Source organism: Pantherophis guttatus, chromosome 11 (genome assembly GCF_059756535.1).
Source record: "Pantherophis guttatus breed Tessera chromosome 11, ASM5975653v1, whole genome shotgun sequence".
In the NCBI taxonomy this organism is placed as follows: Eukaryota; Metazoa; Chordata; class Lepidosauria; order Squamata; family Colubridae; genus Pantherophis; species Pantherophis guttatus.
Genome location: NC_142073.1, coordinates 23,361,633 through 23,383,624, shown reverse-complemented (window position 1 = coordinate 23,383,624; position 21,992 = coordinate 23,361,633). Strand labels below are relative to the sequence as shown.

The 21,992-nt window shown below is 46.4% G+C and overlaps 1 protein-coding gene across 1 annotated transcript in view; it reads right to left on the bottom strand.

Moving 5' to 3' along the window:
• The window catches only part of CFDP1 (chromatin remodeling protein CFDP1), a 43,118-nt gene that overhangs the window by 13,515 nt on the left and 7,611 nt on the right, over positions 1-21,992 (bottom strand). The window contains exons 4-5 of the mRNA XM_034425529.2: positions 18,271-18,377; positions 12,055-12,156 (exon numbers count right to left, since the gene is read on the bottom strand). Coding sequence (XP_034281420.1) covers positions 12,055-12,156; positions 18,271-18,377 — 209 coding nt within the window. The remainder of the gene's footprint in view (positions 1-12,054; positions 12,157-18,270; positions 18,378-21,992) is intronic.

The window sequence follows — 21,992 nt, the reverse complement described above, 5'->3', positions numbered from 1 at the left end:
GCTGCAAGAGTCAAAAAGAGGGCTGGGAAAATATCTACAGACCCCTCGCATCCTGGACATCAACTGTTTCAACTCCTACCCTCAAAACGACGCTATAGAGCACTGCACACCAGAACAACTAGACACAAGGACAGTTTTTTCCCGAACGCCATCACTCTGCTAAACAAATAATTCCCTCAACACTGTCAAACTATTTACTAAGTCTGCACCACTATTAATCTTCTCATCATTCCTATCACCCATCTCCTCCCACTTACGACTGCATGACTGTAACCTTGTTGCTGGTATCCTTACAATTTATATTGATATTGTTTTCTGATTGCTTATTTGTACCCTATGGCTATCATTAAGTGTTGTACCTTATGATTCTTCATGAACGTATCTTTTCTTTTATGTACACTGAGAGTTTATGCACCAAGACAAATTCCTTGTGTGTCCAATCACACTTGGCCAATAAAAATTCTCTTCTCTTCTCTTCTTCTCTTCTCTTCTCTTCTCTTCTCTTCTCTTCTCTTCTCTTCTCTTCTCTTCTCTTCTCTTCTCTTCTCTTCTCTTCTCTTCCCTTCCCTTCCCTTCCATTCTCTATTCTGTTCTATTCTATTCTATTCTATTGTACTCCGTAGGACAGGAATTTATTCATTATGCAGACCCCACGCTCCATATGCTGTGAGGATTTCCACAAACAACTGGGCTGGGTTCATTTAGTGACTGTTCATTTAGTGACTGTTCAAAGTTACACTGAAAAAAAGGGACTCATGACCACGTTTCACACTTATGACGATTGCAGCATCCCCATGGTCACGTGATGAAATTCGAATGCTTGGAAACCGGTTCCTATTTACGACCGCTGCAGTGTCCTGGGGCCATGTGATTCCCTTTTGTGACCTTCTCACAAGCAGAGCGAATGGGGAAACCAGATTCACTTAACCAAGTTACTAGGCTAACAATTGCAATGATTCACTTAACTGTGGCTAGAAGGTCGTAAAATGGACCAAAACTCACTTAACAAATTTCTCATTTAACAACATAAATATTGGGCTCAGTTTTGGTCGTAAGTCAAGGACTATCTGTACTCCAACACAAGATTTGGCCAGTTGTAGGAAGCCAGGCACTGACTCACTGCATTGTGGAAAACATGCTGGAGTATGAGATAATTTGCTTTTAGATGAAGCATGTGCTATGAACGTAGCAATTATGTTCTGTTAATTAGTATTTGAATGCCAGTTTGGCATTGAGGTTAAGGCCTCAGGCTAGAAACCGAGAGGCCCTGAGTTCTAATCTTGCGTTAGGCACAAAGCCAGTCACTCTCTCTCGGCCCTAGGAAGGAAGCAATGGCAAACCAGTTCTGGAAAACCTTGGCAAGAAAACTGCAGGGACTTGTCCCAGCAGTATTAGAGAATTGGATACAAGGGAATTGAAAGAAAAAAAACCCTAATTATTTAGCATGCTCTGTGACCCCAATCTTAGATTATATCAGCTAACTGCCTAAATTATTTGCAAATGCAGAAGGTTGCAACTGTTTAAAGTGAATCGGGACATTTGAAAACCATGTTTAGTCTAGTGCTTAACGCACTGGATAAGAAAGTGGGAAACTGTCAGTTCGTGTCCCGATAGCCGTGTCCCGTGGCCGATAGCCTCCCACCGACCAGTACGCTCCCACAGAGAGGGACTCCTCAGGGTGCCGTCAGCCAGGCAATGTCGGCTGGCGACCCCCAGGGGGAGGGCCTTCTCTGTGGCAGCACCTGCCCTCTGGAACGATTTGCCCCCGGAGATACGAAGGATACCGGATCTCCGGGTCTTTCGCTGTGCCTTAAAAACTTTTCTTTTTCATCAAGCAGGGCTGGCGTGAAACCCCCCCCACACCCTTTTTTAGCTCTTTTTAGCTTTTTAAGTGTAAACTGGGTTTTAATTGGATTGTTTTAAATTGTGGGCCAAAGGTGTATAATTCTTTGAACTGATTTTAAATTTTGTATTGGTATGTCTTTTATCCTTATCCTGAGTGGGCGGTGATAGGAGAAGGGCGGTATATAAATTGAATGAATGAATGAATGAATGAATGAATGAATGAATGAATGAATAAATAAATTTTAGCAAGTCAGTTGGGTGACTTTGGGCCAATCCCCAGGAAACGGCGAGTTCAAGTCCTGCCTTACTCATGAAAACCAACGGGGTGACTGGGCCAGTGACTTTCCCTCACCCCAACCCACAGGTTTGATGTTGTTGTTGTTGTTGTGGGGAAAATAGGAGGAAAGTCTTTGTTCGCTGCTTTTGAGTTTTTTTGTAAAAATAACAAAAGCAGGGTGGATAAAAATCAATGATTTTTTTAAAAAAATCAAAAAAATCAGATTTTTTTGATTTAAATCGGATTTTTTTGATTTTTATCGGATTTATTTTAATAAAAAACTTTTGGGGTAAAAATCTATCGTAAGATAGTTTTCTATTTAAGATGCATAAATAATTTAGTTTATTCAGCATGAAATGGAGCTTAGTTACGTAGCATGAGGCTGTATATTCTGCAACACTGGGACTATCGGTGAGTCAACAGTGGGTCAAAGGAGTAGCAGAGATGACAGTTGCTCTTTAAAAATTACAATTTAAATCGAGTTGATTTAAATCAAGCCTTTTTACTAGTGATTTAAATCATGATTTAAATTGTGATTTAAATCAACTCGATTTAAATCAAATCCACCCTGAACAAAAGGCAGGATACAAACAGACAAATAAATTCTCAGCCCCGGGCCCTACAAATACCTGGCTACAATTCCCATCCATCATAAGCAGCCGTTTGGGATAAGGATACCTGGCAAATGTAAGACAGGATCCAGCACTCAGGCTAACTAGGATTATGCAAACTGAGGAGGATTAGACGGAACATTTATTTATTTATTTTATTTGTTTAAATTTCTATACCGCCCTTCTCCAATGTAGGACTCAGGGCGGTGAACAGCCAAAGTAAAAACAAGACATACATACAAACATACAAAGTCTAAAAACTGTTTAAAATAATTAAATAATTTTGGCCGTGATTAAAACATTCCAATTTAAAATCCATTTAAAATTTGACTCAAGCCAGCCCAGCTAGTTGGAATAAATGGGTTTTCAGGGCCCGACGAAAAATCCGGAGGTCTGTTATTGTACGTAGCTCTGGGGGGAGGTTGTTCCAGAGGGCGGGCGCCGCCACAGAGAAGGCTCTCCCCCTGGGGGTCGCCAGCCGACATTGTCTGGCGGACGGCACCCTGAGGAGGCCCACTCTGTGGGAGCGTACTGGCCGGTGGGAGGCTATTGGTGGCAGAAGGCGGTCTCGTAAGTACCCCGGCCCTAAGCCATGGAGCGCTTTAAAGGTGGTCACCAACACCTTGAAGCGCACCCGGAAGACCACCGGAAGCCAGTGCAGCTCGCGCAGGAGAGGTGTCACGTGGGAGCGCCTCGTCGCCCCCAAAATCCCCCGCGCGGCCGCATTCTGGACCAGCTGGAGCCTCCGGGTGCACCCCAGGGGGAGCCCCATGTAGGGTAACATGACTGGACTATTCTCCTAACTGCAATCTCATTAGCGGGAAGGTTCTGCCTGTTATAGCAACAGGGCCTGCGGTCAAAAGACACCTGGAATTTGGAAATAAAAATAAATTTTTATTTTTATTTTATTTTATTTTGAATTTGTATACCGCCCTTCTCCCTGAGGACTCAGGGTGGTGAACAGCCAAATAAAAACATCAAATACAAATATTAAAATACAGTTAAAAATATATATAGATTTGGCCCCATTAATTAAAACGATAAACAATGAATGATGAAGCTGTTGTGGTCTGCCAGCAGCCTGCAGAGCTGGCAGCGGAGTCGGACAGCGATGAGGCTGAGGAAGAACATGGGCCAGGCCTGGAGGCTGGGGAAGGCCCGGATGAGGGCTCTGCGTCAGAGGCAGAGATGGGGCCAGGGCCATCGGGGAGTGAGGTGCGGACTCCGGAGCCTCCAGAGGCTGACAGCAGAGAGGCAGAGGAACAGGAGGAGCCTGTTCCTAGTGCACGTATGAGAAGAGCTGCCAGAAGGCAAGAGTAGCTAAAGCAGAGAGGACGACTCGGGAGTAAGGCCAAGAGATGATTGGCCCCTCCCATAAGGCTTAAAAGACCAGCAAGGGCTCTTGGCCTCTTTGCCAGAAAACAACGTTGATAGATTTGTTTCTTGTCTTGCTGCATTTATTTCTTGTCGGCATCTTCTGCTCCTGAACTTTTGCCAAGAAAAGCCTTTGGCAGTTTGCCTAATTATCCCAAGGTCGGTGATTAGACTGAAGAATTTGTGTTATGAAGAATTTGTTTTGATTTAGTTTGGACTACGCTGAGAATGGGCATTGGTCTTACCTTAAATGCCAGATTTCTTGAGGGGGGTGACATTGTCCAGATGAGGGTTATATCAGTCGGATCTGATGCTGGCTGAGTCATAACTTTTGACCACTCCCCTTGCTCCGCCCCTTTCATGCTCAGTTTTGATGAAGGAAGGCCACCAGAAGTATCTCCAACAGGAACCCCCGTTATCAGGAGGAAGTAATTCGGTCCAACGGGACAACTGGAAAAAAACTACTGAACAAGAACAATAAACTGTACAGGCACTGAGACAGAGGGAGGGGCTGGACAATGTCACCCCCCTCAAGAAATCTGGCATTTAAGGTAAGACCAATGCCCAATTTCCTTGATGAGGGTGTGACATTGTCCAGATGAGGGACATACCAAAGATTTGGCTGTCTCAAGGGCGGGATGTCGAAGGGCCTGGAGAGACCCTCGCACGATGCACCTGCTGCAAAACCCTCCTGCCAAATGACGCTTCAGCAGAAGCAAAGGTATCTATCTTGTAATGACGAATAAATGGCGAGGGGGTAGACCAGGTGGCTGCCCTACATACCTCCTCAAGGGAGGCCTGAGTTGCCCAAGCTGCTGAGGTAGCAGCACTCCTAGTGGAGTGGGCAGTAATGCTATTGGGAACAGGAATCGCCTGGGCCTGATATGCCGAGGCGATGCAAGCCCTGATCCATCTACCAATTGTGGCAGAAGAGACTTTGAGCCCTAGGGAGCCTGGCAAAAAGGAAACAAACAGAGCCTCTGACTTCCTGAAGGGAGCAGTCCTTTGATATAAATCTTTAGGGCCCTCCGTACATCTAAGGTATGCCACCTTCGTTCCAAGGCATGAGAGGGCCGGGAACAGAAATTGGGCAAAATAACCTCTTGGGCCCTGTGAAAGGGGGAATTAACCTTGGGAATAAAGGAAGGGTCCAATCTCAAAATAACTGTGTCCGGCCGGAAAACACAGAGATCCTCCCTAACTGAGAGGGCTGCCAGCTCCGAAATGCGACGGGCTGAAGTTATGGCTATAAGGAAAACCACCTTAAGGGTGAGAAAGCGAAGGTGAACCGCGCGGAGGGGTTCAAAGGGATTCTCAGTTAAAGCGTTAAGGACCTTGGGCAAATCCCAAGTAGGGTATCTATGAATCGAGGAGGGCCGCAAGAGCCTGGCTCCTCGCAGGAACTTTTTTATCACAGGGTGCTGAGTGAGTGGTCGGCCGGATGGACTGGACAAGGCCGTAGACAGAGCCGCCACATGTCTCCGAAGGGTACTATGGGCCAGACCACGGCCAAACCCATCTCTGAGGAACTCCAAGATCTGGGCAGGTGAGGCTGAAACAGGATCTATCTGCCGGGAACGGCACCACCTATAAAAGGCGAGCCAGGAGATATTGTAGAGTCTGACTGTGGATTTACGTCTGCAGGCTTGAACAATGTGAATCACCCTATCTGAATAATTGTCCTGCCTTAGACGGGCCCCTTCAAGCGCCATGCAGTCAGTTGGAGCCACTGAGGGTCCGGATGAAGAAGGTTCCCCTGACGCAGTACAATCTCGTCTGGTGGAATCCTCCAAGGGTGAAATGTGGAGAGACTGACCAGGTCTGCGAACCACGGACGGCGTGGCCAGTGGGGAGCCACGAGGATAATTTCTGCTCTGTCGGCGATGACCTTCCGAATCAGGGCCGGAATCAGAGGCAGCGGTGGAAAGGCATAGTGAAGACCCGGCGGCCAGGTGAGACGGAGAGCGTTGACCCCTTCCGCCCCTGGCGTCGGGAACCTCGAGAAGAAGCGAGGAAGCTGATTGTTCAAGTGTGTGGCGAAGAGATCTATGGCTGGGATGCCGAACCTGTTGCAAATCTGATGAAATATGTCGGGATGAATCTGCCACTCGCTGTTGTCCACCTCTGTCCTGCTCAGGAAATCCGCCTGTGTGTTTTCCGACCCCGCAATGTGGTCCGCTCTGATGGAGAGGAGGTGTTGTTCTGCCCACTTGCCCAGGCGAAATGATTCCTCCATGAGGCGCTTTGAGTGGGTGCCCCCTTGACGGTTGACATGTGCCTTCGCCGCCATATTGTCTGTCAACACCAGAACATGACGGTGTTGCACGAACCGGTGAAAGTGCGTGAGAGCGAGACGAATGGCCTTCAGCTCCAGCCAGTTGATAGGGTTGGCGAGGTCTGATGCAGACCAACGGCCCTGAGCCACGTGTGATGCAAGATGAGCCCCCCATCCGTGAAGGCTGGCGTCTGTAGTGAGTACAAGTCGGTCGTGATTCATGAAGAGACACCCCTTGTCGAGAGAAGGCGATGTCCACCAACCTAGCGATCGCCTGACTGAAAGTGGAACTTTGACTGTTAACATGGTGTGAGCTTGGCGTTTCTTTTGAAAAGGAAGCAGGAACCACTGCAAGTGGCGAGCGTGAAGGTGTGCCCATGGGACGATCTGGACGCAGGAGACCATCTTGCCTAAGAGCTTGGATAGAGTGGCCAATGGAACTGATGGAGTTCTGCGAATGAGAGCTACTAGGTCCCTGATGTCTGACCGTCGTTCCAAGGTTAGGTAGACGGTCCCCTGGGCTGCGTCTATGATGGCGCCAAGATGGGTGATCCTGGTGACTGGCACTAACTGACTTTTTTTGTAGTTGACCAAGAACCCATGGTTGTTCAGGGTTTGAATCGTGAGGTGTAGGTCGTGTAAGGCCTGCTCTTGAGAGTGAGCCTGAATCAGAATATCGTCCAGGTAAGCCTGGATCCTTACCGGTTGTTGTCTCAGGTGAGCCGCCACCACCGCCAGGACCTTTGTGAAGACCCTTGGTGCAGATGCCAGTCCGAAGGGAAGAGCCCGGTATTGAAAATGCTTTCCTGCATAGCTGAATCGGAGATACTGTCGATGCTTTGGCAGGATGGGAATGTGAAGATAAGCCCCCATGAGGTCTATGGAAACTAGAAATCGTTGGGACGAATCCCTTGAAGAATAGAGGTTAGTGAACACATTTTGAATCTGCGATACACTATGTATGAGTTGAGATTTTTTAAGACCAGAATGGCTCTCCACCCCCCTGACCGCTTTGGAACTACGAACAGGATGGAATAATACCCCTGTTTCCATTGATCGTGGGGGACCTCCTCTATGGCGTGAATCTGTAGTAGGTGCTGAACTGCTTGGTTCATTAATTGAGGTCTGGATTCGCTTTTGGAAGTTGGACATTGAAGAAAGCGGGTTGGAGGCCTGGAGAGAAATTCCAGGGGGAGGCCGAATTTTACAACTGAAAGAACCCAAAGGTCTGAAGATGACCTTTCCCACCTGTCCGCGAAGAGGGACAGGCGACCCCCTACTGGAGGATTTGGTAGTGAGTCACTTACGACTGCGGGACTGGCGGAAACCAGAACCCCGAAAGGACCGTTTGGGTTGGAATTGTCTGCTCCTGTCCCGAAAATATTGACGGTCCGAGGATCGATAGGATCCCTGAAGATATTCCTGCCTGGAGGGGCCTCCCTGGGGGTAGGAACGAAAGGAAGGCCTTCTGTAATATGGAGAGGGTCTTCCTTCAGCCCGTTTGTATGTTGAGGGCAAAATTTTTCGCTTGTCCCGTGTCTCTACAAGAAGAGGGTCAAGTGATTCCCCAAATAGTCTGTTTGCAGAATATGGAGCTGCAGCCAAGCGCCATTTGGCCTTAAGGTCAGCAGGCCATTGGCGAAGCCAAAGCATCCTGCGGGCTGAAACTGTAGAGGCTAAGGCTCTGGATGCGAATTTGGCTGAATTCAAGGTTGCATCAGCCGAAAATTGAGTGGCAGCAATGATTTTATTAATATCCTGATGAAGGCGAACCTCACTGGGGGGTACCCTTGCCTGTAACTGTTGAAGCCAAAGGATGGTAGTTCTATTAAAAAATGAGGCTGATGAAGCTGATTGAATTGCCCATGCCGAGGCCTGATGGTTCTTTTTAAACAGAAATTCTAACTTTTTGTCTTCTGGCCTTAGACCTTCAGAAGTATCCCCAGTTACGTATGAAGAAGAAGAGGAAAGGGCCGCTACAGGACTGTCTACAGGTGGAACTTGCAAGAGTTGAGCAAACTTTGGAGCAACAGCATAATATTTCTTATCTGAACCATGTGCAGATGCCATGGTTGCAGGCCCAGCCCACTGTTTCTTTACCACGTCTATGAACAGTTGTGGAGTTGGTACATAACAAAGTTCAGGGGGGGGCTCAGAAAAAGGTCCCTGTAGTCCACCCTTTTGAGCCTCCTGCATCTCTTGAAAGTATTCATCTTCCTTTAAGGCGGCTGTTAAGCGAGCCTTATGCAATAAAGACTTGAATTTATTGGGGGGAAATAATCCTGTAAAGGCAGGTTGATCTTGGATTAACCCCTCATCATCTGATAGGTCAGAATGTCTCTCTTCCTCAAACACAAAGGCTTCACTAACTCTGGAGGCTGCAGGAGAATGAGAGCCAGTAAGACTGACTGCAGGAGAAATTCTAATACGGGCAGATCGCTCTGAAATAGCAGAGCCAGAGTGGTGACCATGAATATTGGCTGCCATTCTAGAAGCAATGGCCTGTTCAATCAGAATTCTCAATCCTTCTGGCACATTTTTTAAAGGATCTTCGGGGGTTAGCACAGGCATAGAGGATTCACCTGTTGAAGCAGCTGCAGCTGCAGGCCCACCAAATACAGGAGTTGCAGGGGTCATTAATTGACTTGCAAAGGGGTTTTGCAAATTGCTTTGGTCTTGTTGAAGAACATTACCCTCTCCCTCGGAAGACCAGGCCTGGCTAACAGTTGAAATGGGAGGAGGGGGGGTAGATGGGGGGGGGGTCCCCTTATCAGGCTCAGTTGCAGGCACTTCACTAGCTTGCTTTTCTAGAGATTTATGCCTCTTTGCTAAATCCTTCTCCTCAGGCTTAGAAAGGTGCTTACGTTTGGAAGTTGATTTCTTCCCAGTGTACATAGTATTTTCCTCCCCATGGGAAGAGCGATCTGCCATCTTTAGTATACTCACTGCGACCACGATGTCGACTGGAGAAATAGCTTTTGGTTTCAGTTTCACCACGTGGTTGAAATTTGAGATGGCAACGACTCTGGCGTTAAGCACGATGGCTGCCAGGTCATACTTGAACAGGAGGAAAACTCTGCTCTGGAGGTATCTGTCTAGGCAAGCCTAGAAACGGACCTCCTCAGCGCCCCCCCAGCCACAAAGAGAAAAAAATTAAAATACTGGCTGGAAATGCCACAGGGGAAGGCAAGAAGAAGCTTGCTGCCCCCCCCCAAACTTGCAGACTCGTTGGTGGCAAAGCGGCAAAAATTTCCTTTTAAAATTGCCGCGGGGCTTCAATTAACCGCTCTACAGCTGATCAGCGGTTTTGGGATCGCTGTAGGGTGGGCGGCGGCCCGATTTGGCAATTTCCCTTAAAATTAGGTAATTGCTATTATTGTTGGTGGTATTGTGGTCTAGGGCCCCTTAAACAATCGTTGGTGGGATAGATCAAAAAAATCCCCCCCAAAAAAGACAGGAAAAAGAAAAAGGAAAAAAGTTCCCTTTTAAAATGGGGCTTTCAAAATGGCCGCCGCCAGGAGCGAAGCAAAGCCTGCAGCTTAGGAGGCTCTAGCAAAGCAAAACCGGCAGGCTACAATAGAAGGGGGGGAAAAATTTAAAGGGGAAGTAACAATTTTAAGCTATAGAAATAAAAAGGTGGTCAAAAAGACTTACAATTCTGTGATATTGAACAGACCTGGGCTGTATAGCCAGATCTGTAGGAGATGTTTCTCTCAGGCCGACTGAGTCTAAACTGGGCATGAAAGGGGCGGAGCAAGGGGAGTGGTCAAAAGTTATGACTCAGCCAGCATCAGATCCGACTGATATAACCCTCATCTGGACAATGTCACACCCTCATCAAGGAAATTGAGTTAATTCTCAGCTGTCCTAATAAAGTCTGTTTGTTTCGAACTGATTGAGTCTGATAATACCTACTTGGGCCTAGTCACAACAGAAGCCTCTGTCCTGCCTCTGAAATTTTAATGAGTAGGGGACTGGAAGTTAAAACATTAGGCATGTCTAGTTTGATGAAAAGAAGGAGCAGGGGTGACAGGATAGCAGCGTTCCAATATTTGAGGGGCTGCCACAAAGAAGAAGGGTCCACTTATACTCCAAAGCACCTGAGGGCAGGACAAGAAGCAATGGGTGGAGACTAATCAAGGAGAGAAGCAACCTGGAATGAAGGAAGAATTTCCTGACAGTGGAAGGGAAGAAGGTGGGGAGAAGGAAAAAGTTAACCAGATGCTTTCGGTGCGAAAAACCCGATCTGGCTTTGCTTCTTCTGTAACCATTTGGCTTTAGTAGTAAAGTGTACTTTCACTACTGATGGAGTCAAGAGTCTTTCTTGTCTAAAGAATTACAAGAGATGGGTATAGACATTGACTGGTGGCGTTACCTACAAATAAAATCAAGATATCAGAAGGATTCGACCCAATTTGAATTCCAAAAAGGCCAAAACGAGCTAGACAAAATTTTACAAGGACCACAGGATAAATTGATAAAAAAAGTTTACAATTATTTGCGAGCATATAAATTAGAAGAGGAGGTAGTCAAGGATAATATGTTAAGCTGGGCAAAGAATTTCGGCCATAACATCGAATTAGATAAGTGGGAAAAATTATGGACAATAAACTACAAATTGACAATGTCTGTACCCTATAAGGAAAACTTGCTTAAAATGTTTTATAGATGGCATCTCCCCCTGGCCAGATTGGCAAGAATGTTTCCTAACACATCTTCAACATGCTGGAAATGTAAATTAAATAAAGGAACTTACTATCATACATGGTGGACCTGCCCAAAGGCAAAACAATACTGGCGAATGATCAAAACACAAATAGAACAAATCACACAACACAGAATAGAAATGAAGCCAGAAACCTTCCTACTAGGCATTATATCTGGACAATATGAAAAGGAAATAAAATACCTAATAATTCACATAACAACAGCAGCACGCATAATTTTTGCACAAAATTGGAAGAGTAATGACATACCAAGCGAGGAGAAAGTAATTAGCAAGATCATGGAGTGTGCAGAAATGGACAGACTCACAAAGGAACTTCAAGATAAGGAAGAACATGATTACTATTTAGTATGGGACAAGTGGTACACTTGGTTGGAAGATAGGAAAAGGAAAAAACAGAACTAGGAAGTGGTTAGTGGAATTCAAGATAGACATAGAAACACAAATTATTTACCGTAGGCCAACAGGGACTTTAAAAAGTTTAAATACAACATAAAGGACCCAATGAGAGAGGAGTCAAACATACAAATGAGAATTACATAACAGACTACAGTTGCGATAACTTTGATATGATTATACCTTTTTTTTCTGTGTATATGTTTTGTATGTCTTGTTTTTACTTGTTTTGTTTTGTTTGTATCTTTAAATAAATAAAATTTCCAAAAAAAAAAAGAGTCTTTCTTGTCTAACTAAGTTGGGATGGCTGACAATAGCAGTGTGAATCTTCCCTCCCCTGCCAAATAAAACTCAGGGGACTGCTCCACTGCATCCATCCATTTCCTTTCTAGGTTGGGCGAGGAAGAAGGAATCTCCCTGATAGTGACATCCAGGAGGCTCTTAAGCGAGTCAGCCGATTCCCGCTGGTTCTAAAGATGCCATTGCAATTCCCTCAATCCCCGCATTTGTGCGACCTGCACTGGATGAACAGAGTTTCTCAGGATCTTACCCCGAAACAGTCGGATGAGATGTCTGGGTTGCCACATTCGGCTCCAGCTGTTTCCGAAAGAGCTGGGCTTCCTTTGAAGCAACGTCTACTTCCTTGGTGACCCTGCCAGAGGGATGAAAGACAGAAAAGGAAACAGGATATTAAAGCAGAAGCCATTCCTTCCAATTCGGTCCCCATTTTGAATTCTGACTGCAAGATCTCTGGAAGTGTGGGCCTGGACTTGTCTGCACAATTGCATGCACAATTCCAAAAAAGCTTCAGCTAAGAAGATGCGGAATCAGAGGTGGGTTGCTCCTGGTTCGCAAGAACCAGTAGTAAAAATTTGTAGTAGTTCGGAGAACCGGTAATAACATTGGCTGGCCATGCCCCCAAACCAGTCCCCAGCCCGGTCGCCGCTCACTTACCCCGCCTACCTCATCAGAGGCTCTTTTTTTTACTTTTAAAAGCATTTTTTCTACAACCTCTTCGACCAAAAAAATGCTTTTAAAAGTAAAAAAAAAAAAAAAAAAAAAAAAAAAGCCTCTGACGATCAGGCAACTCAGCTGGGATCGTCAGAGGCTTCTAAAAGCATTTTTTCTACAACCTCTTCAGCCGAAGAGGTTGTAGGGAAAAAAAAATGCCTTTAAAAGCCTCTGGCGATCCCAGCTGAATTGCCTGATCGTCAGAGGCTTCTAAAAGCATTTTTTTCCTGCAACCTCTTAAGGTTGCAGAAAAAATGCTTTTAAAAAGAAAAAGAAAAAGTTGGCCATGCCCACCCAGTCACATTACCCCCCCACCAAGCCACGCACACAAAATAAGCCACGCCCACAGAACCGGTAGTAAAACCGGTAGAACCCACCCCTGTGCGGAGAATGTTTCCCACCCTCCTTCAACCAGCCAAGGAAGGCGGCAAGTGGGGAAACCTATTCAATCAACTCTTGAAAGGCATATCAAGATATACTGCAGCTGTTACTTGATTTGGGTCATGAAACGTCTGCAAGAAAACAACCGAGCCAGAGGTGGTTTCACATATTTTTACCACTGGTTTGTCCTGCGCGCGCACCCTTGCTTCACGCACGCCTTCCACGCATGTGCCCAGCCTCGGAAACGTGGCTAAATAGAACGGCATTACGCCAGGGTCGCCACTACCGGTTTGCCCAAACCGGTCTGAACTGGCTGAATATCATCTCTGAACCAAGCTCAGAGAGCATCAAGGATCCCACAGAACTTCTCCTCTTCCTCATCCACTCTTCCACACCCTCCTCCCTTCTAGCACTGATGATGTTACCTAGCTGGTTAATGAAACATTTGCAAGAAAACAACTAAGCTCAGGGCCTGTTTTCGCCCTCCCCAGGCTCTGGAGGCTTCTCTCGAGCCTCCAGGAGGGCGAAAATGGCCTCCCCCAGGCTCCGGAAGCCCTCCGGAGGCCGGAAACGGGCCCGTTTCCAGACTTCTGGAAGACCTTTTTTTCAACCCTCCCCAGGCTCTGTGTGGGCCCTGCACTTACCTGGCATCCAAAACAGACCGTGTGGAGACTCCTGGGAGCCTCCTGGGCCCAAGAAAGGGCCGGAGGGAGGGGGGGAGGCCGCATCCCCTGCCTTCCCCCTGCCCATGTGCGTGTGACCCCCGTCCCCACGCGTGTGACCCCCCGTGCATGCGCGCACATCTCCCGCATACGCCCTGCCCCCTGCGCATCCTGAAAATCAGCTGGCCGGCGGGAGGCGCGAGCGTGCTTGTGCAGTAGAGCTGAGCTGGGCGATGGCTCGCGTGCCCACAGAGAAGGCTCTGTGTGCCAGCTGTGGCATGCGTGCCATAGGTCACAGACCTTGGACATATGTGCACTCTGGAATCTGCTATTCAGAAAACAGAACAGCTGCCAACTGGAATAACTCAGAAGTGGTATCTCTCTCTCCCTCTCCGTGTGTGTGTGTGTGTGTGTGTGTGTGTGTGTTTGTGTGTGTGTGTGTGTCTAGGAAATAAACCAGGGGAGACATGTAACATTTGTTACTACCGGTTCTGTGGGTGTGGCTTGGTGGGGGGGGGGTAATGTGACTGAGTGGGCGTGGCCAACCTTTTTGAAAAAAATGCTTTTAAAAGCCTCTGACGATCAGGCAACTCAGCTGGAATCGTCAGAGGCTTTTAAAGGCGTTTTTTTTCCCCCTACAACCTCTTCGGCCAAAGAGGTTGCAGAAAAAAATGCTTTTAAAAGGCTCTGACGATCCCAGCTGAGCCGCACGATCATCAGAGGCTTTTTTTTTTACTTTTAAAAGCATTTTTTCGGCGGAAGAGTTTGTAGAAAAAACGCTTTTAATAGTTAAAAAAAAAAAAAAAACCTCTGATGGGGTTGGGGGGGGGCGCAGGGATTTTTGCCACCAGTTCTCTGAACCACCCGCAGCCATTGCTACTGGATCAGGCGATCCGGTCCAAACCGGGAGTATTTCACCCCTGAAATAAACGAACGCCTAGCTATGAATGCCTGCTAAGGTCACCTTTAGAGCAGAAACAGCCTGTGTCTGAATCCAGACTCAGTTGGGAAAGTTTTCCGAAGGACACACCCTAATTATTGGTGAGTTTCCAGATGGCTGCAGGGAAACAGAACGTATATAAGAGCCTTGGTGGCACAGGAGACTAAAGTGCTGTTAAGTAACACCAGCTGCCTGCAATTACTGCGAGTTCAAATCTCACCAGTCTCAAAGTTGACTCAGTCTTCCATCCTTTTGAGGTAGGTAAAATGAGGACCCAGATTGTGGGGGCAATAAGCTGACTGTATAAAAAAGAACACCGCTTTGGGGGGGGGGGGGCGGCAAAAGCCCTACTAAGCAGGTATATACAAAAGTATGAAGGCTATTGCTTAACGCATTGTAAGGCGCCCTGAGTCTCCGTAGAAGGGCGGCATATAAATCGAACCAATAAATAAATAAATAAATGTTTGATCCAACGTGCTCCCTATGCTATGCAGCCAAAATACGATGGGACTTGTTTTCTTTTAATCTGCCCGAGAGCACGTGCTCTCTGAGCAGATTAAAATGCACGACAACCACCAACAATTATCACCCCCCCACCCCTACCCCCCAAAAAATTACAAAGCTGTTCTAGGCACTGAAGTTTTTTCCCAATTTATAGAATGAGGAACAGCTGCCAAAAGTGGCAGGCAGAAAGTTTTGACTGAACAAATCTGTACCCCTGGCTTGAATTCCCAAAAAGGCAGAGAATGGATATATTTTTTTCTCCAGGAAACTAAAAAGCAGCCGCAAACTTTGGGGCTTATCAAACGGTTGTGCTTGAAGAAGCAAATTAGCATTTCCACTCTGCGAAGGAATGGATAACCGCCAAGGAACGGATTTGCAGACACACCGAGCACACGGTAAAAAGGTCAAGTCGGGGAAAAACAAACAAACAATGGTTAATCTCAAAAACATAATCTTTTTCCAATTACAAGCCAGATACTGGCTTCTGAATGCTGGAATTCTACCTCGCACTATCACGGGGAACTTGTTTGAAAAGTAATTCCTTGAGTTAAATAATCACGTTTTGAGATAAAGACTAAATAAACCACCTACGTAAATTGATTTTTCTCATGTTGTTTTGATCCCGTCTGTTTTTTCCTTTCTGCATGACCTTGTAAGGTATTTGTCTCACCCCTCCCTTTTCAACATCCTTGACAGATTCCTGCTTTCATTTTTCCCTAATGTATGCCGATTAGTGTACATTCAAAGTGACAATAAAGTTATTCCATTCCTTTCCTTTTCTTCCAGCCTCCCTTCCCTCCTTCCTTCCCCCTTCTCCTTTCCCTCTCTCTGTTCATTCTTTCATTTCTTTTTACTCCCTCCCTCCTTCTCTCCATTTCTCCCTCCCCTTCCTTCCTTTCCTTCCTTCCAGCCTCCCTTCCCTCCTTCCTTCCACCTTCTCCTTTCCCTCTCTCTGTTCATTATTTCCTTTCTTTTTACTCCTTTCCTCCTTCTCTTATTTCTCCCTCCCCTTCCTTCCCTCCTCCCTTCCTTTCCTTTCCTTTCCTTTCCTCTCCTCTCCTCTCCTCTCCCCTCCCCTCCCCATCCTATCCTATCCTATTCCATTCCATTCTATTCCTAATTCCATTCCATTCCAATATTCTGTTCTATCCTATCCTATAGGGAGGAACCATAGCATCCCTTTAGGACAGAGGTGGCCAAGAATGGCCCCTTTATGATTTGTGGACTGCAACTCCCAGAATTCCTGAGCCAGCCATGGCTCAGGAATTCTGGGAGTTGAAGTCCACAAGTCATAAAGGGGCCATGGTTCCCTGCCCCTGCTCTAGGAAGATGATTTTATCCCAGTCTGAATCTTTTATTTAGGGAACTCTGCTTAATGCAAAACTCAATTCCACCTTCTTGTTATGCAAAGCCTTCACTTCCCAATGCAACTGGCCCAGTTTCCTTCCCAAACCTCTAAGGAAGAGCAACAAGCTACCCTCTCTTCAGTCCCAGATCTTCAAGCTTCTCCTTGTGCCTCACCGAGGTTGCTCTGAATATTTCTCAGAGGTTTGGGCAGTTTTCTGGACTTTCAGCTTCCCAAACTGAGTGCAGCCATTTCCTTCCCAGGTCTTGGAACTAAAAAACGTGGACATTTATTTATTTATTTATTGGTTCGATTTATATGCCACCCTTCTCCGGAGACTCAGGGCGGCTTACAATGCGTTAAGCAATAGCCTTCATACTTTTGTATATACCTGCTTAGTAGGGCTTTCGGCCCCCCCAAAGCGGTGTTCTTTTTTTATACAAAGTCAGCTTATTGCCCCCCCAATCCGGGTCCTCATTTTACCTACCTCGGAAGGATGGAAGGCTGAGTCAACCTTGAGCCTGGTGAGAATTGAACTCGCAGTAATTGCAGGCAGCTGGCAGCTAAGTGCTAATTAACAGCGCTTTAGTCCGCTGCGCCACCAAGGTTCAGGGCAAGGACAATGCAGCCCTTGCCCTGAACACCAGCCCGTCAGATTCTGAATTACTTTTCAGAATTTCTGAAGGACTACTGGGGTTGCCCCCCAATTTCTCACTGGGGTTTCGAAGAGCTTCTTGGCGAGTCTTGAAACAGCAGCCCAAAATGGGCTAACCTACCAGCTTTGAGTATCTATGGCAGAGGTCTTCAAACTTGGCAGCTTTAAGACTTGTGGACTTCAACTCCCAGTACAGCATAGCATAGCATAGCTGGCTGGAGAATTCTGGGAATTGAAGTCCACAAGTCTTAAAGCTGTCAAGTTTGAAGACCTCTGATTTATGGAGATCCTCAGTCATCCAGGTCATGGTTGTCCCAAAGGTGCTTTTTCCAAAGGCAACTGGACTTAGTTTTTCCTTGAAGACGTTTCCCTTCTCAATGTCAGCGTCCCAGCACTGAATATATAAAGAGAGGAGAAGCTTGAACTTTTGCCTACTAAATCCCTTTGAAGATTCTGTCTCCTCGGAGACGGGAGGGGGGGGAGACATTCCTGTGATCTGACGAAGAAGGGATCAGGAAAGTGACTTGGAAGATAGCCAATGAGAAGCAGAGAATTGGGGATCGGAAAGGGAGGGATTGGGGGGCAAAGGTCAGTACTGACCGCGAAAGAGCCAGGGTCAGATCGCTGTGCTCAAATAAAGAGAAAATTTCCTTAAAGATCGGCAGTTTGGAAATTCATTTATTTTGAGATAGCATCGAAACCTGACACTCATCCAAGCAGCTCTACAATGTTTCCAAAGAAAATGCTGAGAAAGTCCAGTTGCCTTTTGCAAAGAAGCACTTTTTGGGACTTAAAGCAGAATTTAAGGTGATCCGTTCAATCAAAAGGTTTCCAGCTTTGAGGAAATCCAAACAGGCACTTATCTGCCTATTGTATCATCTTCTTTTCACGACCCCATAATCCCTTGTGGGGTGCAGTCTGGGCAACTGAATGGATCTAACAGAGTGTTTTAATGGCCAGATGCCCTTCCTGTCGCCAATGCGGAGTTTTGTTCAGCAGATATATTCTCAGTGTGCCCAGAGAGAGAAATACCTGCCTCTACCTAGGATCAAACTCACAGCCCGCTGATTGTGAGGCGAGAGCTTCGCCTGTAGGCCATCGCACCACTCCTATTTGCCTATTGTATGTGTACCTTAATACAACTCTGCCGTTTTACAATCCTGTGCAATGTTTTAAGGTTTTGTGGGAAAAAGCAATTTATAACATGGCCCTTGTCCCCTGCTGTTTGAATGGAGCAGCTGAACGCAAAGGGAACAGGCGGAACTCACCTCACCTCTTCGCCAGCAAAGTCAAACACTTTAGTGACAGTGATTTTGTTGCTCTCGGTTTCCTTTGGCTCCCCTTGAGACTTGCACACATTCTTCTCATCGGCTGACTAACCAAAACAGGAAATAAAAAACAATAATAAAAAAGACACGTTTGTTTGAGCGTTTGGAGGTACCTCAGGCTCTTTCAATGCATGCAACATATTAAATGGTTTATACCAGTGGTGGCGAACCTTTTACTTACCGAGTGCCAAACAGGAACGTGCTTCGCGCGCTGGGCGCGCTCGTGTGTGCCATCCGTGCTAACGTGCATGTGCCCCGGTATGTGCTGCGTGTGCAATCTCACCTTCTGCACATGCGTGTGGTTTTTGCACACCCGCGAACACTCTCTGCGCAGGCGCATGCTGCACACCAGTCATCGCACCCGCAAACGCACGCATGTGCAGGACCAGCTGGGTCCCCTGAATTGCGCGCATGTGCACCAGAGGCCTGAAGGGGCGCATGCATGCATGCACAGCTTCAGGTGAGTTTGGCGATGGCTCACGTGCCCGGAAAAATGGCTCTGCGTGCCACTTCCACCACGCGTGCCACAGGTTCACCATCACAGGTTTATACCTTCCACTCATCTATAATGTGGTTTGCTTAGGTTTTGTCTTATCTGGGCTTTGTGATCCGTTGTCGGTTTAGCACAATACAGGTAGTCCTTGACTTACAACCATTCGTTTTAGTGATCATTTGAAGTTACAGCAGTACAGTGACCTGTGACCGTTTTTCACACTTACAACTGTTGCAACATCCCCGGGGTCATGTGATGAAAATTCGGCAACTGGCATAGATTTATGACAACTGTAATGCCCTGGGGTCATGTGACCATCTTTTGCAACTTTCTGACAAGCAAAGTCCACGGGGAAGCCAGATTCACTTAACAACTGTGTGACTAACTTAACAACCGCAGTGATTCACTTAACAGCTGTGGCAAGAAAGGTCGCAAAACGGGGCAAAACTCACTTAACAACCGTCTTACTTAGCAACGGAAGTGTTGGGCTCAATTGTGGTCGAGAACCACCTGTAGGTAAATCCATTTTGGATTATCAAAAGAAAACATAAGTTTAGTGGGGTGCAGGAATGTCACTCTCTTGTCCGTAGTTGCAATGGGCTGTGCGAATAACCTTGGGGGACAGGAAAAGGAGGGCTGAGATGGAGAAAGGATCTCTGAAAGGGACCTTTCCTAATTCTCTGGAAAGTAAAGGCAAGGGGACGTGGGTGGGAATGTGCTTTCAGATTCTGTTACAGATTCCAGATTCTGGAGATTTATAACAAAAGTGGTTCCGTGTTTTCCCGAAAATAAGACCCTGTCTTATAATTTTTTTTGAACCCCGAAATAAGTGCTTGGCCTTATTTTCGGGGAGGTCTTATTATTTTGGGGCGCGTGGAGCAAGACGGGGCTCCTTTTGCCGTCTTACCTGATTTCCAGCTCTGCGTTTAAATATTTTTGGGGAGGGCTTATTTTCAGGGGGAGGCTTATTTTAGCGCATGCGCTCAAAAGCCCGATTGGGCTTATTGTCAGGGGAGGTCTTATTTTCGGGGAAAGAGGGTAATTAATGTGCATAGTCTGGGCTTCCTGTCTGGGTTACCTCAAAGGGCTGACAATATGGGGCCCTCATTTAATGACGACTGGTTCAGCGACCGTTCGAACTTACAACAGTGCTGAATGAGAGGCAGTGATGAGCAGTGTCCTGGGGCCACGCGATAACCATTTGAAATCTTCTTCGACAACTTCCTACAACAAGCAGTCAACGGAGAAGCCAGCAGGAAGTCAGAAATGGCTGCCACACGATTGCCTCTGCTTAACAACCGGTGGTGATCTGCTTAATGAGGGCAACTGGGAGTGCCACAAGGTCTGTCACTAAGTCAGGTGCTTTACAACTGTGTCCCTTAATGATGGAAACTCCGCTCCCCATTGCCACAATTAACCGAATATTGCCTGAAGTCCTCTTTCTTGTAAATTCAACTCAGCTTTACAATCACATTTCATTTTATGAAACCCAGCAAATCTCATTCCTAGTTTTTAGAGTTTCGGGTCCTTCCTGCCCAGGTACAGAAGCACAGAGAAAAATTTATTTTCAGAGAAAACATGTCTGCATCGAGGGATTGTTACAGATCAAAGTCTCATTCGCATCACTCCTTACCATTTCATTACCATAACAGAAGTGCACTGAAAGGGACATTGTTATATGGTTGCTAGCAACCTGAAATTGTTATTATACAACCTTCAAATGATACAAATGCCCAACATTCTCACAGCTACTTTAAATTCAGTAAAAGTTGAGGTAGGAGGCAGGTATATTTCTGGCTAATAAGATACTGTATTTTTCGGAGTATAAGACGCATCTACCTTTTTTGGTGAGGAAAAGAAGAAAAAGAAATCTCCCTCTGCCTCTGCGCAATTTTGCCTCATTGCAGCAAACAACCTGCTTTACTTTCAGTTTCGTTTTCATCATAGCTTGATTAGCACAAGGAAAAAAAAAAATCTGCTCCAGCAATTTACCTCTTTGCAGCAAGCAGCAGAGCCCTGCGCAAAACAGCTGAGAGCAAATCAGCTGAGAGTCGGGAGGCCGATCCAATCAACTTGTGCTAATTAGGCTGTGCTGAAGCTGAAAGGAGCTGTTTTTTTCTTGCTGTTTGCTTGCAAGGAGGTAAATTGCTGGGAGGCAGAGGCCAAAGGGTGGGAGCCAGTGGGTGGGCGGGGCTACATTCGGTGTATAAGACGCACCTAAATTTTCACCTCCTTTTAGGGGGAAAAAAGGTGCGTTTTATACTCTGAAAAATACGGTAATTCTTGAGTTATGATTATAATGGAGCCTGCCCGTTACGGTCATAATCCATGACGGTTGTAAACTGGATCACCCATGTGACTGATCTGATTTTGCAATCTTTTTTCCCCCCAGTGGTCATAAAGCTTAAGCTGTGGCCATTAAGTGAAATAGTGGCTTCCTACGGGCCGGTTTTTGGCAAAATCATCGTAAAATGCAGTCACGCTTCAGGATGCTGCGAAAGGCTATAAATGCAGGCCTGATGCCAATTGCTGTCACATGACCCCAGGGATATCTGTCATAACTTCAGCCACTAAGTGACTGGTCATAGGTTGAGGACTATTTTTGATCAATCCTCTATATCAGGGATCTCCAACCTTGGCCATTTTAAGACTCGCAGACTCCAACTCCCAGAATTCCTCAGCTGGCTGAGGAATTCTGGGAGTTGAAGTCCATGAGTCTTAAAATGGCCAAGGCTGGAGATTCATGCTCTATATAATAAGAGATGTGGCACATTTAACTGATTTCAGACGGACTCTGACTGCTTCCCTTTCCTTTAAGTAAATTCAGATTAACAGAGTTGGAAGGGACCTTGTAGGTCATCTAGTCCAACCCCCTGCCTAAGCAGGAAACTCTCCACCAGAGGTCTTCAAACTTGGCAGCTTTAAGACTTGTGGACTTCAATTCCCAGAATTCTCCAGCCAGATGGCTGGAGAATTCTGAGAGTTGAAGTCCACAAGTCTTAAAGCTGCTCTGCCCTACGCCGATTCATACGTTCAACCTTTCTGTGACCAGGAAAGATTGCAGGCAGCCTGGTTCCGTTTTTAGGTTCTCAGTCTTATTCCGTATGAACCTTCTTTGGAGTCTTGGTCTGAAGCACGTCAAATACCAGAAACGCCGGCCATTTTGTCT